This window comes from Pelophylax lessonae, assembly GCF_965119305.1.
Source record: "Pelophylax lessonae genome assembly, chromosome: 1".
Lineage (NCBI taxonomy): Eukaryota > Metazoa > Chordata > Amphibia > Anura > Ranidae > Pelophylax > Pelophylax lessonae.
In genome coordinates this window covers 313,799,241-313,817,037 of record NC_138768.1, presented here as the reverse complement: position 1 = coordinate 313,817,037, position 17,797 = coordinate 313,799,241, and the positions used below count along the sequence as shown (strand labels likewise).

At 45.8% G+C, this 17,797-nt stretch overlaps 1 protein-coding gene across 2 annotated transcripts in view; it reads left to right on the top strand.

Moving 5' to 3' along the window:
• PARP2 (poly(ADP-ribose) polymerase 2) overlaps positions 1 to 17,797 on the top strand; it is a 136,638-nt gene that overhangs the window by 94,983 nt on the left and 23,858 nt on the right. For both annotated transcript variants that reach the window (XM_082256088.1, XM_082256089.1), the window contains exon 16: positions 7,750 to 7,849. In XM_082256088.1, the coding sequence (XP_082112214.1) occupies positions 7,750 to 7,849 (100 nt within the window). The remainder of the gene's footprint in view (positions 1 to 7,749; positions 7,850 to 17,797) is intronic.

The window sequence follows — 17,797 nt, the reverse complement described above, 5'->3', positions numbered from 1 at the left end:
TTATATACTCCAGGGGTGTTTGTGGCAGTCCTTAGGACCCTATTTCTTGCCCGAAAATTGATAGCGAGGAAATGGGTCTCCCCATCTGCTCCCACTCATACGGAGTGGATGGAGGAAGTCAAATCTCTGTTGGCCAGGGAACATCTCACTTACATGCATAGAGGGAGCACCATGAAATTTGAGCGCATTTGGGGGCCTTGGTTGGATGTGCCGGGGCTGGCTCCCCTTCATCTGGTCACGAATAGGATCATGGGGGGGTGAGCCACTCCTCCTCTTAATATGTTACCGACATACCTGGTTATTCTGAGGCAGCGCCTGGGCGGCTGCGGAGAGGCAGTGGGAGGCAGGGACCATTAAAATACTTCCGCCCTGTTGGGCTGGGAAGCTATTACTGGGGGAAGGGGAATGCGGAACGTCCCCACATTGGGCTGTGAGGTTGCACCACTTGTTTTTCTTTTTTTCTTTCTCGCTTACCTTAATTTTTCTTTCCGGTGTAGTGTTGTTTGTTTAGACTGATCCTCAATTATTGAAAGGCCAACTTACGACGCTGATTCCTGCACTGGTCTGATCTCCTTGAACCTAGGGGGCCTCATAATTTATATGTGTTCCTTACTCCAGCCGTACCCCAATTGTGTATTTATGACTTTATTCAATCCAGTGTTATTTGCTGATATACACCGGTACAGCCTTATTTTTTTTTTTTTTTTTGTGTTGGATGTTTTTTCTCCTTTTTCCTCTTTGCTGTTGTTTGTAACGAAAAGTTTCTTAATAAAAAGTATCTGATTAAAAAAAAGATTTCCTACCACATTCCTGCTTGAGGTGGAGTGTCATACACAGATTCTGCAAAACTGGAAGTTGCAGGGGTAGCCTTGAAGTGACCTTTGGGCACTAGTGGCATTGTCCCAGTCTTTAAAGACTTACTTTGTTAGTAGGCCCTTTGGGCTTGTTATTTGGTTTCCTGAGTACCTTCAAATTTCCTGCTTTCCATCAGCTTGCTGCAGAAAGGGTTAAGCACTCATGTCATCCACTGGGTGGAGCATTGCACACTCTGCACTTTCTTTGCTGCCTTTTAGCTTAGAGGAAGCTTAGCCTAGCTGCTGACTCCTCAGAACTCTGATTCTTGGTCTGTTCCTGCTACCTGCCTTCTTACCTTTGGTTGTTTAACAATACACCTGCTACCAACCAGTGGGTTTGTCGGTATCTGAGGCCTTGCTTCATACCCTGAGCTTCGTTGCCTTGCAGTTGCAACATGTCTGATTTTAGACACAGGAGGATCATTCCTTCTGTACCAGGAGTCCCCAACTTCAAACCCCAATGACGGCTCCAGTATTACTTGCGTCGGGCCTACTGATGGTGCCGACTCCTGTAGCCTGGAATTATGCCCTCTCTTCCTAGAGCCTATGCAATTTGGGAGTCTTCCCTAGCTTTGTTGGGCATGCTCACCTCCTTTTGCTCTTTCCAAAAGGGTTTTCACTGCAGTCACGCAGGACCTTTTGGGCCAAATAGTACACATGCTTGCTGACTCTGACCACAGAGGCCACAGGTGTGCTACTTTGCTTTCTGCTGCAGATTCTTTAGCCAATCTGATTGAAGTTTCCAGCTGCTGACTATAATACTGTGTCTCTAGTCCTTGCTGGATGAATTTGCCATAAAAGAGTTGCAGTCTTTTGCTATAATTTCCAAGCGAACAGAAACCACTTAGGCTCTTATTAATGAGGTATGTGCTACTTTCAAACTAGAGGCTCAGCCTATTTCTTCTACCAGCACTGTTTTGAGACTGCCAAGACCTTTCTGATGCACCCCTAGTTATAAGTTTCTTCATGGTGACTGAAAACCTCCTAATAAGATGTTTTTACCTAAGCCTTGTAATGATCTACTTACCATGACATTTACTATCTTGGTCATAGAGCATTTAGAACAAATGTCCTATATGATATGAGATACAGTGTGGTTGGGTTGTTGGTTTGCCATCTCATTTCCTGCATGAGTCTTCTGTCAGTGAACATGCGAAGGACACTTTGCCTAAAGTGTTGGATTGGAAGCGGGAGGACATCTTGTTAGCTTTTGCAGACAGCCTGCATCTCAAATTCTTGGGTGCAGGAATTCGTTTCCAGAGGCTACAAGCTGGAGTTTTGCTTACAGCCACTACCCTACAGCCATTCATCAATTCAAACCTTTTATTCAGGGTTCGTACGGTCCTTGAAAACCTGGAAAGGTTTTGAAATTTGGAGATGACACTTTCCAGGCCTGGAAAGGTCATGAAAAATTAGGATTCCACAAAGGTTTTGGAAAAGTCATGGAAATGTAACTGGGGAGGAGCGGGGAGCGGATGCTTAAGACTTTAGTGTAAAATTATTATTTTATTCAGTAATGTTTGTGCCACATACTATTTGTCTTCCGGGTCCGCAGCAGCCGAGGAGATGATCGTGCACCAATCACTGGCATCGGGGAGGGCCGGCCGCGGTTTGCCTGGATGTGACTGGCCAGCAGCAGCAAACCAATCACAGGCGGCGGAAGCGTCACTGGAGGGCAGGCTGCATGAACGTGATGATGACGCGGAAGGGGGCGGTAACCGTTTCGGGGTGTTTATAGGAGGGGTTGATGATGGCTTAACCGTTGCTGTGGCAACCGCAGTGTGGCCTAGTGAGAGAATAGCTTTTAGTAAACCGGGACGGTTTCTTGACGTAATGGGTGAACGTGTGATAGTACAGATGATGCCAGTAGTCGGGGAGTGAACGTAGTCCGGCATTCTGGGAGGATGTAACGGCGACATGAGCACCCGTCTCCTACTTCTTTGTTCTCTATAGCTGGACGATTACCTGAGCTGGCCATGTCCTCATCCGACAACAGCCGAGAGGGGGGAGGATGCAGCTTGTATATCATTCTGTGTATTGAGGGGTTAGATTCTGGGGTTATTTCTATAGCTGGAGTGTGTGAAGTCTGTGATTATGGCGGGCTCGGATTGTCTGTATACGTTGTTGGCGGATTGTGTCCTGAAACAGAATAAAGTAAACAGTCAGGCCCAGGATTATGTCTCTTCACACATCCGAGGCTCCCTAAGCTCTCTTATCCTTTCCAGGCACTGATGGTGCCATCTTAGCCTGTGTATAGATCTACAGTTGCCATGGTAATGCACATGTGATCTGCTATGACATCAGACACTTGAGAGCCCATTCACACCATGTGCTTTTTTTCCTCATGGAAAATGCAAATAACTGCAATGACATACGAAAAACAAATAGTTCTCTGTGTGTCATGTTCGTACTAGAACGCCATGTTTAACCACTTGCATACAGGGCACTTACACCCCCCTCCTGCCCAGGCTAATTTTCAGCTCTTTTACTCCTTGAATGGCAATTGTGCGGTCATGCAACACTGTACCCAAACTACAATTTTATATTATTTTTCACACAGATAGAGCTTTCTTTTGGTGGTATTTACATATCACTGGTTTTTTATTTTTTTTTTGCTAAATAAACAAAAAAATACCGAAAATTTTGAAAAAATAAAAAACATTTTCATAGTTTTGTTATAAAACTTTGCAAACAGTTAGTTTTTCTCTTTCACTGATGTGTGCTGATGAGGCGGCACTGATGGGCGAGACTGATGAGGCACTGGTGGGCACAGATTTGCAGCACTGGTTGGCATAGATTGACAGCACTGATAATCAGTGCCCTGAATGTCAGTGTATATATCCCTTTTACAGATGCCGGTTATCCGCTCTCTTCTCCGATCCTCATGCTGACAGCATGAGGAAAGGAGTGCCAATAATTGGTGTTCTATCAGATTACTGCTACCCGTCAGATAATGCAACGGAAGTGACGTTCCGTCAGCTGTGCATGCCTTTCACCGCTACCAGGTTTGCTAATCTGAAAAGAACACCTGCAGTCAGAAGGCGGCAGCGGATATCTTACTACACCCAGCTACGTCTTGAATTTCAGAGTAATTTTAGCAATAAAATGAGCGTATATATAAATATAATATATTGACACCTGTGATGCTGTTTTTATGTTAGATTTTGAAAGAAGTATTAGGAAGGTGGCGGTGGCCATGTTGGTACACTCCGCACTGCTCAGCGCTAAACCTTTAGGCTACGTTCACCGGTTAGCGTAACGGACCGCGGCAGAACCCCCACGATTCTGCCCACGATCCGGAAATCAATGCAAATCGCGAGACGCCTGTGCGTTGCCGTTGATTTGCAATGGCACTCCAAATGCTGTGCGATGTTGCCGCGATTTCCGCCTGCCGAATCGCGGTAACATCGCGGAAACAAAATTGTGGGACGCATGACGCCCCAAAGAAGCTCTTGTACCTTTTTTGGGCGTAATGCGACCCGCAATTTTGTTTGCGCGATGTTACCGCGATTCGGCATTAATGAAAACATTAGGTCATGAATATTTACGTGAAGTCATGGAATTTTATTGGTGAAAATGTGTATGAACCCTGTTTATTTGATGCTGAACAGATTAACAGACCCTCATACAGCCTCAGTGAGTCTGTTGGAACAGGGTATCATTGCCCCAATCCTGGTGACAGAATGGTTTCAGGGTTTATACTCCAACCTATTTCTGGATTCCAAGCCAAAAGGGGTCATCCTTCCTTTCTAGGATCTGGAATGTCTTTGTTGAAATTTCTTAATTTGCGCATAAAAGTTGTTTATGGAATCTTAAGGGTCTGTTATCATCCCCTTTCCCCAAGGAGTCTTCCTGGTATTGGTCGAAATCAAGGGCGCATATCTACATGTTTCCATTTTTCTAGTGCAGCAGCATTTCTTTCCTTTTGCTGTAGGCATTCTACACCTCCAGTTTGTAGTTTCTACCATTTGGTGTTCACCAAAATGCTAGCCTCTGTGCTAACCTTGCTGCACACGTGGGACACACCTTTTGTGGGATACCCAGACCTCTTACTAAGGGAACCGTCGGCATAGGTTCTGCAGACAATGTAGTCTTGTTTGTTTAGACTTCCATACGCATGGATCTTAAACCTTCAGAAATCATTGTTGAAATCAATTTATTTAAAATATCCCTCGAGCTCTCAATTCACTGCAGAAATAACATTTTGGTGGTTCTACCCCACCCCCTCCAGTATCTCCCTCCCTCTCTCCCCACCCTCTCTCTCTCTCTCTCCCCCCCCCCCCCCTCTCTCTCTCTCTCTCTCTCTCTCTCTCTCTCTCTCTCCCCCCCCCCCACCTCTCTCTCTCTCCCCCCCACCCTCTCCCTTCTCCCCCCTCTCTCCCCTCCCCCTCTCCCCCCCCCTCTCCCTCCCTTCTCCTCTTTTACCCCTCCTTTCTCTCCTCCCCCCTCCCTTCTCCTTCTCCTTCCCCTCTCCCCTTTCCTCCCCACCTTCTCCCCCTGCACTGATCTTCGGCTTTGAAGTCACGCTGAAGTAGCGCAATTTCAAAGCCACAGAAAAACTGTTCTTCATAATTGTAAAGAAATGGTAATCATTTTTCATTAGTCTAAAAAAAAAAAAACTGCCAGGACAATAAAAATAGGTATCAGTAATTGATATCGGGGAGGAAAAGTATCAGCACTCGTACTTCCTGTTCTGGGGTTCCCTGTCACCACTTCTTGCTCCTGTCTTAAGAGTGCCCCTATAGCAAGCCACAAAGTATAATATAGAGTTCCCCTATAGCAATGTATGGGACTACATGTCCCATGAGACATTGGTCCTAACACATTCACAAGCTTACTGACATGTATGGAGGGTGTACTGAGCTGTATGTGTGCTTCACTGTGTATAGTGACATGTATGGAGGGGGTACTGAGCTGTATGTGTGCTTCACTGTGTATAATGACATGTATGGAGGGTGTACTGAGCTGTATGTGTGCTGCACTGTATTTCCTGATATGTAAATAAAAAACGCATTCTGTATGCAGGCCAACTAATCGGCTAACCAACTAATCGATTATGAAAATAGTTGACAACTATTTTCATAATCGATTAGTTGACGATTAATCGATTCGTTGTTTCAGCCTAATCCTGATTCTCCATTGACTCTTCTCAAAAACCATGTTACTATTCTGCTTCATGGTCCCTGGCTTTAACAACAAGGCTGTTGAAGTCCAGGTTCTGAGAGATGGGAATTTCTCAACTGGTTATTCCCACATTTCTAAAGACTAAATATTGTACTTACCACTGGAGCAATTGCTGTACATAGAATGTGTGCTTTGCTTGGTGCAAGGAACAAGGTTTTCACCCCCCAAATATTCTGTAATATAATTCACCCCCTCCCTACTGCTGGATTTGGACCAGCATTTGGCTCTCAGCCCTATGACGTAACTATATGGCAATCTGAATTTGATTCTCTTGGCAGTTCAAAACCGCCCCTTTGAACCTATACAGAGATATTTCTCTGTCCACTGTTACCCTAAGGTGGTGTTTTTTGCAGCTGGTGTCTTTATCCTGTAAAGAACCCATTCTGGTCTTACACAAGGACAAAGGGTGTGTTGTGGCCCAAAACATCCTTCCTATTTAAGGTAGTTTCAGCCTTTCACCACAACTAGGACTTCGTTCTTTAATACCTCTGTCTGGCCCTAGTTCTTCATGAGATTCCCTTCTACTGCCTGGTTGTAGTTTGATCTGTGAGAGTTTATCTCTCAGCCATTGCTTCCTTCAGAAATGCTTACTTTCTTTGTTAGTATGGTCCGTGTAAATGTGAACCTGCTTCTCATTCCACCATTTATCAGTGGCTCAGGCAGACGGTTATCCAAAAAAAAAAACACAAGACATCATCAGCACTCTGTTGCAAACATTTTACACACCTTTATTTGTGCAATGTCACATTAATCAAAGTGGCCAACCTTTTAGGATTGCACAGGGTCCCTTCCCCAAGGCGATATGGTGACCACTTAAGGAACCCAACCCTGAAATATTGACTTTTTATGACTAATGTGACATTGCATGTGTATGTTTGCAACTGAGTGCTGGTGATGTCTCATTGTTTTACTGTTATTTACATGGTGCTTTTTGATACAGTCACTACGAGCACCCATCTGTTGCCAAGGTCAAACACTAAAAGGAGTGTGGTACTCATCCTTTGATTAATAAGACCTTTATCGAAGGGTCTGATCTTGAAAAGATTCCTCCCTTTCCTGTGAAAGCACATTCTACTAGATCTGTGAGTGCCTCTTGGGCTCTTCTGCATCAGACTAGTGTATCACAGATTTTCAAGGCTGGTCTTCTTTTCACATTTCCAAGTTCTACCTGCTGGCTGTTCTGATGCAAGCTTTGGGTTTGGGTGTAAATTCTTCTAGGCAGCTCTTTGAAAGGCAGGTCGTCCCTAGTTCTGTTTGTTTACTAGTGAGTCTGTATGCGTTTTTGTTTCTTTGTTGCCCATGCCTCCATTTCAGTGCTTTAAAACCCCTTTGTGTTCCATGATCATGCTCCTGGTACTGCTTTGCTAAAAAAAAATGAGGCATGCTGTTCATAGGAGGGGTTATCTTGGGCTTGCCTGCAGTTTTTCAGTTTGCCAGCATCCAGTCCTTCTATACGTGACAGTATAAGTCAATTAAGATGTGTGTGCCCCTCAGTGGACTTAGAGCAGATGATTTAATGGTGCGTATAAATTATTTTGTTTTCTGTTCCCTAGATTTCATAAAGGTGTATAGTAATTCAAATAATCTCTGCATTTGTAATTTTTATATAATTTGTTAATTTGTCTGGTGTATAATGTTTTGTGTGGTGAAGTAATAGAAGGAAAGAAAAAAAATGATGATTACTTATATAGTAATGTTTGTGTTTCTAAAGGATGCTTCTGTGGCACGGATCTCGTCTGTCTAACTGGATTGGTATCCTTAGCCAAGGTCTCCGTGTGGCTCCCCCAGAAGCCCCAGTAACAGGATATATGGTAGGTAACACTGATGCTATATAAAAGGTCCATACCCCAACTAATACAATAAAAAATGATGCTGTAGTAGCAGCTTACACATCAGATCACTTGGATGAAAATGTCTGTTGCCACTTGGGAGCTGTAGAGTCTTAAAGAACCTGTCCCCCAGACCGTTCATTTAAACAAAAATCTTACCATATGTGCATTTTTACGTATTGGAGCATGCTTTTTTTTTTTTTAAAAAAAAAAACCTGTAAAAGCCTGCCTTGTGTAGACTTTCAAAAGCTCCAAGACCGCTGCTGGTTGCTACCATCTTAAATATGATGTCAGTAGCCCCAGCAGACTCAGTGCAGTTACTCAAGTGACATTCTATAGTACAGAGCTTGACAAACCCCAGGCGCCAGGTCGCCATGTCAACTAGAAATTGCGTCCCGGCGCTTGGGCTTGTCAGCCCATTTACTGCCGGGGTTGGAAGCTGTAGTGTTCTGAGAGTGTCTCTCTCTTATGCAGCCCTGAGCATGCGCTCATAGTTCCCCCCTCCCCTCCACAGAGACAGAGCTGGTCAGCTTCTACTCCTCCCACCCTCTCCTCCTGTGTTGTGATCCCAGGTGCACATATAGCCACCGGGGCCAGTAAGATTGTGGCTTCAGCAGAGCACAGGCAGAAATACAGTAGCTACATATATCCTGGAGGGGGTGAGGGTAAGGTATACTGATCCTTACAATCTGTCTCTTCTTGCAAACCTCATGCCTCATATCTGTGCTACAGTTTTGTTTCTCCTACACTGCTGTTATCTGCAATGGACTCTCTGGCAATTAACTCTCTCCTTGGATGCTAGGGGAGGACTGTGCTTATCTACTCTGCTTCATTTAAGTGCTGCTTACCTAAATGGTTAAATAATTAACTCTTTACAGCTTAACATCTGCAGGCTTTTGCTTCTGGTATGAATGGCATTTGTGCCTGCTTGTGTATCTGGTTAACCCTTCATAGCCACCTGGGACTATATAGCTAATGCTGCCTTCTGACTAAGAAAAGTGTAATTTCTGATCATAGATCAGTCTGGATTGCACTAATTCCCCCTCTGCTGCTCTGATTATCACTGATTAAAAAAGACTGCCACTCCTCTGAAAAGCAATCCACACACAGATCTATTTTCAGAGACAATTGACAGGCAGTGGGGAGGCGATTTGTCACCGTAAATGCTGCACCACGGACTCTTATTTGAATGGGTTGCGTTCAGTAGTAGTGGGCTGTAATTCTTGAGAGTAGGTACATAAATTATGGCAGGCTTTTAGGGGCTCCAATGCATTACTTTACCCAGGGTCCTATGAAGCTACTAAGATGGCCCTGGATGTGTGGGTGGGAAGTTTAAAGCCCAACAGCCAGAAAAGGGGGGGGGGGGGGGGGGAAGAAAACCTGGCTCCTAACTTTTTTTAGCTGGCTCCTAGTTTAAAGCAAATTTGTCAAGCCCTGCTATAGTATTACCCTTTGCTCTTCCTCATTAACCACTTGACCTCCGGAAGATGTAATCCTTTTCATCACCAGGCCATTTTTTGCGATACGTCACTGCGTTACTTTAACCACTTCCCGCAAATCCACATACCTGTACGGGATGATGCCTGCAGTTGGTACCGTTTTTTTAGAGCTGACGGTCGGCTTTCAGGAGATAACAGCCGATGCGGCTCAGCAGCCACTCGGCCGTTATCCCAGCAAGCTGGAATGGGCGCACCCCCTCCAGACACCTTCCGTGTCATGTCCCCCGGCTGGTTGGAGTCCCGAACAAAGCTGGATTCGGCTTTGAACGAGTCTCCGCTGTAGTAACCCGGAATCAACGTCACAACGTCTCTTCCGGTTTACTCGGCTGCTAACGGCGCTAAAAATGTCAGTATTCAAAAATGCTGATTTCGCTATTTTTAATACTTTGAAGTGCAGTGGAGGGGTCTGAGGTCTTTTAGAGAAGAGTACCTGTCACTGCCTATTACTGTTACAAGGGATGTGTACATTCCTTGTGAAAGCAATAAAAGTGATCAGATTTTTTTTTTTTTTTTATAACCACTTTAGCCCCAAGCCCATTTTTTGACACATTTTGTTCACAAGTTAAAATTTGTATTTTTTGCTAGAAAACTACTTAGAACCCCCAAACATTTTACTTATTTTTTAGCAAAGACTTTGGAGAATAAAATGGCGGTCATTGCAATATTATTTGTCATACGGTATTTGCGCAGCAGTCTTTCAATTGCCATTTTTTTGGAAAAATTAAGTTTCACACAGCATTTAAAAAAAACTAAACAGTAAAGTTAGCCCATTTTTTTGTATATTGTGAAAGATGATGTCACGATGAGTAAATAGATACCCAACACGTTACAGTTTTAAATTGCGGACACCCACGGAATGGAACAAACTACGGTCAATAAAAATCTCCATAGGCAACGCTTTAAAAAATTTTAACGGTTACCAGTTTAGAGTTGGAGTGTAGCTCTTTTTTTTTTTTCTTTTAATTATTGCTCTCGCAATCACGGCGATACCTCACATGTGTGGTTTGAACAGTGATTTCATTCGCGGCTCGACTTCCATATACGTTTTCTTTCGCGCGCGAGCTCACGGCGACGGGGGCAGCTAAAATTTTTTTTTTTTTCCTAATTGTATTTATTTATTTTAATTTTAGCACAGGTTTTTAAAAAAAGAAATAAAAAATATGATCACTTTTATTGCTGTCACAAGTAATGTAAACATCCCTTGTGACAGCAAGTGACAGGTACTCTTTATGGAGGGATCGGGGTCTAATAGACCCTAGACCCCTCCATTACACTGCCATGTATTCAAAACGCCGAAAACGGAATTTCTGAATACATTCACTTTTTAAATCCGGCGCCTTTAGCAGCCGAGTAACCCGTATGTGACGTCATGGATGCCGCCTCCAGGTTACGTCATCAGAGACCCGATCGAAACCGCATTCCGGCTTTGATTGGGACTCCAACCAGCCAGTGGGACGGGAGACCCAGGCAGAGCCGCGGAAGGAAGGGGGGGGGCGTCCCCTCCTGCTCGCTGGGGTAACGATCGAGTGGCATCGGTCATTACCACCAGAAAGCCAACCGCCAGCTCTAAAAAATGGTACCCCGGTACAACCACTTAAGGTCAGCTGACGTAGGTCTACGTGGCTGGTCGTTAATTGGTTAAACAGTGCTAAAAATAAAAAATTAAATAAAATAAATAAGAAAAAACCGCCCCCCATCGCCGTGAGCTCGCGCACGAAAGAAGACGCATACGTTACGTAAGTCGCACCGCAAATGAAAACTGTGTTCCAACCACACGTGAGGTATCGCCGCGATCGCCAAAGCGAGAGCAATAATTCTAGAAAAAGCCTCCTCTAACTCCAAACTGGTGACCGTTAACATTTTTTAAAGCGTCGCCTATGGGGATTTTTAAGTACCGTAGTTTGTCGCCATTCCACGAGTGTGCACAATTTTAAACCATAACATGTTGGGTATCTATTTACTCGGCGTGACATCATCTTTCACAATATACAAAAAAATTGGGTAACTTTACTGTTTTGTTTTTTTTTAAATGTAATGAAAGGTTTTTGGTTTTTTTTTTAATTGCGTTTTAACCACTTTAAAGCGGAGTTCCGGCCTCAAAAACAACTTTGGGCCATCCGCTTGCTTTAAATCCCCTAAAAAACAAATGAATAGTCCCGATTTTTTTTTTTTTTCTTTACTTGTTTTTGAAGAAAGTTTACTTACCTTCCGTCTACTTCCTCCCTCTGTGGCCGCGGCCCACGCTGTCACTTCCTATTTGCTTTGACTACTGGGAGCTGAACGTCATCGCTCCCAGGAGTTAATGCGCCTGCACCGGCCCCGCTCATCAGTTCCGGGGCAGGCACGTCATTCCCTGCTAAACATGCCCAGAAGCTGTGCAGAGATGACGCGCCTGCCCTGGAAGTGACGAGCGGGGCCGGTGCAGGTGCAAAAGGTAAGTGCGACCTGGGACAGTTCAGAGGCTATCCATTATAAAATGTACTAGCCCTGACTGTCCCGGGAGTATTTTTATTGAAAAAATGTTTCAGAGGCCGGAACTCCGCTTTAAGACCGGAGGATTTTCCTGCTTAATGACCAGGCCACTTTTTTCAACTTGGCACTGCGTGACTTTAACTAACAATTGCGCGGTCATGCAATGCTTTACCCAAACTAAAATTACGTCCTTTTTTTTCCACAAACAGAGCTTTCTTTTGGTGGTATTTGATCACCTCTGCGCATTTCATTTTTTGCAATATTAATAAAAAAATGGCGAACATTTTGCGAAAAAATTGACATTTTCTACTTTGACAGTTAAAAAATATCCAATATATTCAATTTTTGTCATATATTTAGGCCAAAATGTATTAAGCTACATGTCTTTGACAAACAAATTCTCAATGAGGGTATTTTAACCACTTTAACCTCCCTGGAGGTATGATTCTTTCGGATTTTAGGTGCTGAAAGCGGTACCATTATTTTGCATGTAATTCTTAGGGATGAGCAGCCCAAACCAACTATTTACATATGATTTCTTTTTACTGTGCGTTCTTCCTTATAACATCCCAGGTATGATAAAGTTTGAAACGCAAAATCCTAAATTATAATATAATAAATAACTATATAATAATAACAAATAATAATATAACACTTTTTTTCCAAAAAATAACACTTTTTATTCAATAAATTATAGTAAATTACGTAATCAAAAACACTGACATTTTTTTTTTGTCAAACAAGGATGCAATATTTTATTTTATTTTTCCAAAAAGGATGCAATATTAGTGATCATATTGCTTCAATAAACGTCCCGGGTGTGGAAAATTTCGAAACAGGGTACAGCGCAAAGTCCAACGTCACAGTCAGGACAGTAGTACCGCGTTTCTTTTCTGATTTTCCGTCCAGTGTTGTCACGCTTGGAACAGAAAACCACACACATCCTTGTGGGTGCAGACTTCTTTTCCGTCGGGGGAATGTGGTCCATAAAGTGACGACCGGTCAGGCGTTCGGGGTTCACAACACCAGCAGCACGGCGTCCGGATCTACTTACTGTTGGTGTTTGGTGCTTGAGAAATATCAGCTCAGCAATTTTCCACACAAAGTCCGCATGAACCACAGGCCTGTCACTCTTCTTTTTTAGGAGAATGAATGCGTTCCACAAACACTGTTCCAGGAGGTGCCTGAATATTTTTTTATAATATTTTTTCTGTTGTTTCCGCATAGTAAGTCATGGTCTGGTCAGCTCTGTCCACACCTCCCATGGTATAACCCAGGACCAGTTGCGGTTTCAGAACCTCTTTTCCCCCTTTTGTATGTACCATGACAGTAGCGGTGTTGTGAATGGTACTCATCAGGCAGACATCTTTTTTGTCATGCCATCTCAGTGCCAACATTTTTCCTTTCTGCCAGGCAATTAATTCTCCGGGCTTGAGCTTTTTGTTGGCAAAGGTGGGGGGCATGTCACGCCGGTTAGCTCTAACGGTCCCATACGCATCCATCTTGTGTTGTAGAAGGAACTCAAACAGTTCTGGGGATGTATAGAAATTGTCAGTACCCCTGATTCAGCAGAGGCTCAATCAGCGTCAGAACTGAAGCGGTTGCCATTCCATAGCTGCTGAACCTTTCGTTGAACTTGGTTCATCTCCCGGTGTATAGGACCGAATTCCAAATATATCCAGAGCTGGATTCACACAGCATAAACGACTTTATGCCAAAGCGTGCTCTCTTGGACGCAATATATTGTATCCAGCTGAGTCTCCCTTTATAGGCTATTAGACTTTCGTCTATACAAATGTCTCTTTCTGGGACATAGGACTCCTGGAAATTTTTCAAAATTAGTTGATAAATGTCCCGAATATTTTTGAGCTTTGGAGCTGGATGAGAAGCCTCATCAAATTTGTCATTATTTGTAAAGTGCAAATACTTCATAATGAGCGAAAATTTGTACTCCGACATGACCGTGCCAAAAAAAGGAGTGGGCATTAATTTGTTGGTCGTCCAATACCACTTCTGCAGGGGTTTCCCCACCACTCCCTGCAGAATAAATAGGCCCAGAAATTTCCAGATGTCCGCTCTGATCACGGTTCCCACATCCTGCTCCTTGAAAACCGCCGATGCGCTGCGGCTTGTTGCTCCTGGTACCGATTGGTTTCCACAACAATCTTTTCGATAACCTCATCGGTCAAAAAGAGTTGCAGGTATGCCAAGGGGTTTTCATCTCAACATCCAATTTGATACCAGGTGCTCCGGTAAACGGGAACCTTGGGGGCGCTACGTGCAGTCAATCACGCACCAAGTCCGCACATCGCTCGGCACAGTCGCAGCATCATCGCTGAAATCACTTTCTGCGTCTGATGACTAACTTTCCCACGAACCGCTATCACTCCATTCTGCATGCGATTCTGTATCGCTGTCGCCCAGCAGGTCATATACCGCTTTTGAGGTTGTGGCGCGCTTGTTTGATGCCATGGTCGCTCTGCAGTATCCAGTCACAAGGTACAGGAAAAATGCAGGAAGTGCAATGGAGAAAGCACTGGGGGGCAATCAAAGGTCAATTTATTTTATTTTGGCAATGTAATCTAATAGGATTACAGTGTATCAGTGTGTTTGTGCATATACTTTTTGAATTTGCCGCCGGTTCCACCCCCCTGCGGACGTCACGTCGCAGGAGACGGAAGCCGGGGCTCACAGAGGATCGGGAGGAAGCTCCGCCGCCGCACACCGCCCACATACATCGCTGGATCCCGGTGACAAGGTAAGTAAAACCTCTACCAGGATCCAGCGATCTTCCTAGCGGTACCCCGAGTGTGGCTTGGGGTTACTGCTTTTGCCTCTGAAATTTAAGCCCGAGCCACGCTCGGGAATACTGCTAGGAAGGTTAAGAGCGTAAGATTTTACCCCCTTCCTGACCAGGCCATATTTTGCGATTCGGCACTGCGTTAATTTAACGGACAATTGCGCGGTCGTGCGACGCTGTACCCAAATGAAATGTACATCCTTTCCCCCCCCCCCCCCCACAAATAGAGCTTTCTTTTGGTGGTATTTCATCACCTGTGCGATTTTTATTTTTTGGGGGAAAAAAACGACCATTTTGAAAAAGAAAAAAAACAATATTTCTCTTACGTCCTCCGACAGTCGCCGCCTCTTCATATTCGTCACAATGGGTATTAGACTTTGCTCCGAAGGAGTAGCTAGGCAACAGAATATGTTAACATTAAAGCTTTTAACATATCCCACCCACAGGGGGTGGTCCCCTCAGTCAATACCCTCCTACTTCCTGCAACCATATCTCAGTTTCAATGTCTAGCTTGTCAGGAGTAGCTGGATCTCTCTATGCTGGGGCTTTTTGCCTCAGCCTTTCTCTTCTTTTTTGTTTGAGTTTTCTCTCTCTCTTTACTTAGCTGTTCTTTTTGTCAGCGTTAGTTAGTTCTTCTGATGAAGAGGATTCGTGCGGGCTGGGTCTCGGGCTGATCCCCCTGGTCGCAGGTCATGGGTCAGTGGCTTCCCAGCCTGCCATCGAGCGTTCAGCCAGGTAACGCTCCTGGCGCAGTGAACGACCCATCCCTGTTCGGTGCAGGGATGATTGGTGAGGTGGCTACCTCACTGGACGCTGTGCAGTTTCTTAACCCCGATTTTGTGCGTCCTGGATGCGACTCTCCCTGCCTCATGTGCAGCGGCTTGTTCGCCTGTGCGGGTTCCCCACGCCATTAAGAGGTAAGTGTATCTATGTGGGGACCTGTCTGTCGGGGGGGGGTGTCAGTCTGGGACTGTGTAACCTGCCTCTGTTCACACTGTTTGTCTCCCTATCGCTCTGGCTGCATGATGTGGGCTGCAGGGGGGGGGGGGGCTGTGTGGCACTGTCTGTGTCAGCCTGTGTACAATGTGAAGGGCTGTGTGCTGTGGGGCATGTTTTTGTCATGTTTGGGGCACGATACAGCGATCGCTGCGGCGATCCGCCATGTTTTTTTACATGGGTGGTGTTATCTGCATCACAGTAGTGGGGGAGCGGCGGTTTCGGCGCCAAACGGCGCCATTTTGCCTGCGCTCGCTCCAGCCGCATTTTTTCACTGCGGGCGGCCATTTTCTTGTAGCCTTCCATAGGCTTTAATAGAGCGCCCTGATTTCATCACTTCCTCTTTCCTGGGTGCACCGATCGAGGCGGCAGCAGCAGCAGGGGTCTCCTCAGGTTTTATCCTTCTGTTTCTTCCTATATCCATTGCCTGTGTTCAGTTTTATCCCTGTGGGGGTCTCATTGTGCTAGTGTGTGTGCGGTGGGCTGCGCTCGCCGCGCTTGTTAAAGGGGCAGTTAACCCTTTATTCTCCGGCATATTTTTTTGGGGCAAATGGTTTCTCAGGAGGGCAAATTTCCTGCCACCTTGGTGGGAAGCCAGGGGACTGCTGTTTCCCCCCCAGGGGGGGATTTAGCCGAAGTGGTGGCTAACCTTGCTGCTCAGGTGCAGATGCTGGTGGCTGCTCAATCCACTAAAAGACCCAGAGTTTCTATTTCCTCTGATTCTGAGGGTGAAGGTGATGGGGCTGCTATGGCTGGGGTCTCCTTATCAGGGTCCCGTTCCTCCCTGGATCTCGTGGGGTCCGAGGTGGAGGCTGAGGTTGAAGGGGTTGATAAATCTCCCCCTGGCTCGCCTGAAGAGCTTGCAATCATGGATGAATTGGTTGCTTCTATAAAACAAACGCTGCGTTTACAGGATGAACTGTGTCCTCCCGCTGCCTTGGCGGCTTATGGGACGCAGAAAAGACGCAAGACATCGCAGGTCTTTCCCTGCACTGATGATTTTCAGCGCGCTGTTATGGAACAATGGCGCAATTTACGCAAACCTTTTGCTGTGCCAAGTAGGTTCAGGCTGCGTTATCCTTTTCACGCCTGCCACTGATGAACGGTGGTGTGTGCCACCGTGCCCGGTGGATCACGCAATTGCGGTTTTTAACAAATCCACTGCGATTCCTGCAGAGGATACCCCGGTGTTCCGAGATGCCACGGATAGGAGAATGGAGTCTCTTGCCCGTCATACTTATTCTGTTACGGGTTCGATGCTTAAAGCTCTGTTTGCCTCTCTTATGGCAGCCCAGGCTGTCGCAAGTTGGACGCAGGTGCTTAGGCGCGTACTAGTGGCTGATTCGGCCTCGCCGGCGACATTGGATATGGTGGATCAAATCCATCAGGATGTCATGTACCTGTGTGATGCGGACTTGGACTTAGTGCCGTTGGCTGCACATGTACAAAGCGTGGCGGTGTTGTCTCGCCGCCTGGTTTGGTTGAAGTGTTGGTCGATGGACCAATCTTCGCGCAAGACCTTAGCCAATCTGCCTTATGATGGATCTCGCCTTTTTGGGGAGTCCTTGGATACGTTGATAAAGGGGATCACGGGCGGTAAGAGCACGCTCTTGCCCCACTTCCCCAAGGCTAAGGGGGCTCCTGGTAAGAAGCATACTAATTTTCGGCCTCCTCAGGGGTCCTTTCGTGCGTTTCGGTCGCACTACAAGGGCAAACCGTTCAAGGGTCAAGGCTCCCAAAAGAAGCCGTGTCTGGTAAACAGAAGTCCGGTCAGTCCGGACCCGCTGCCCATAACAGTGCGGCCTGAAGGGGCGCCCTCACCCAGTTCTGGGGTGGGGGGACGCTTGCTCGGTTTTCTTCAGCCCTGGCTGGCCCGCGTGCGGGACCGGTGGGTTCAGGAAATCGTTCAATCTGGCTACAAGATCGAGTTTCTCTCTCGGCCGGAGAGCAGATTCTTTCCCTCAAATCTTCAACTGTCTCCGGAGCGTTTGCGGGACCTGCACTTAGCGGTGCGGGACCTGAGGGCTCAGGGAGTGGTGGTTCCGGTGCCTCATCGGGACAGATTTCGGGGGTTTTATTCCAATCTGTTCACTGTGCCCAGAAAGGAGGGCAAGGTTCGTCCAATTCTGGACTTAAAGGCTTTGAACCGCTTTGTGCGGGTTC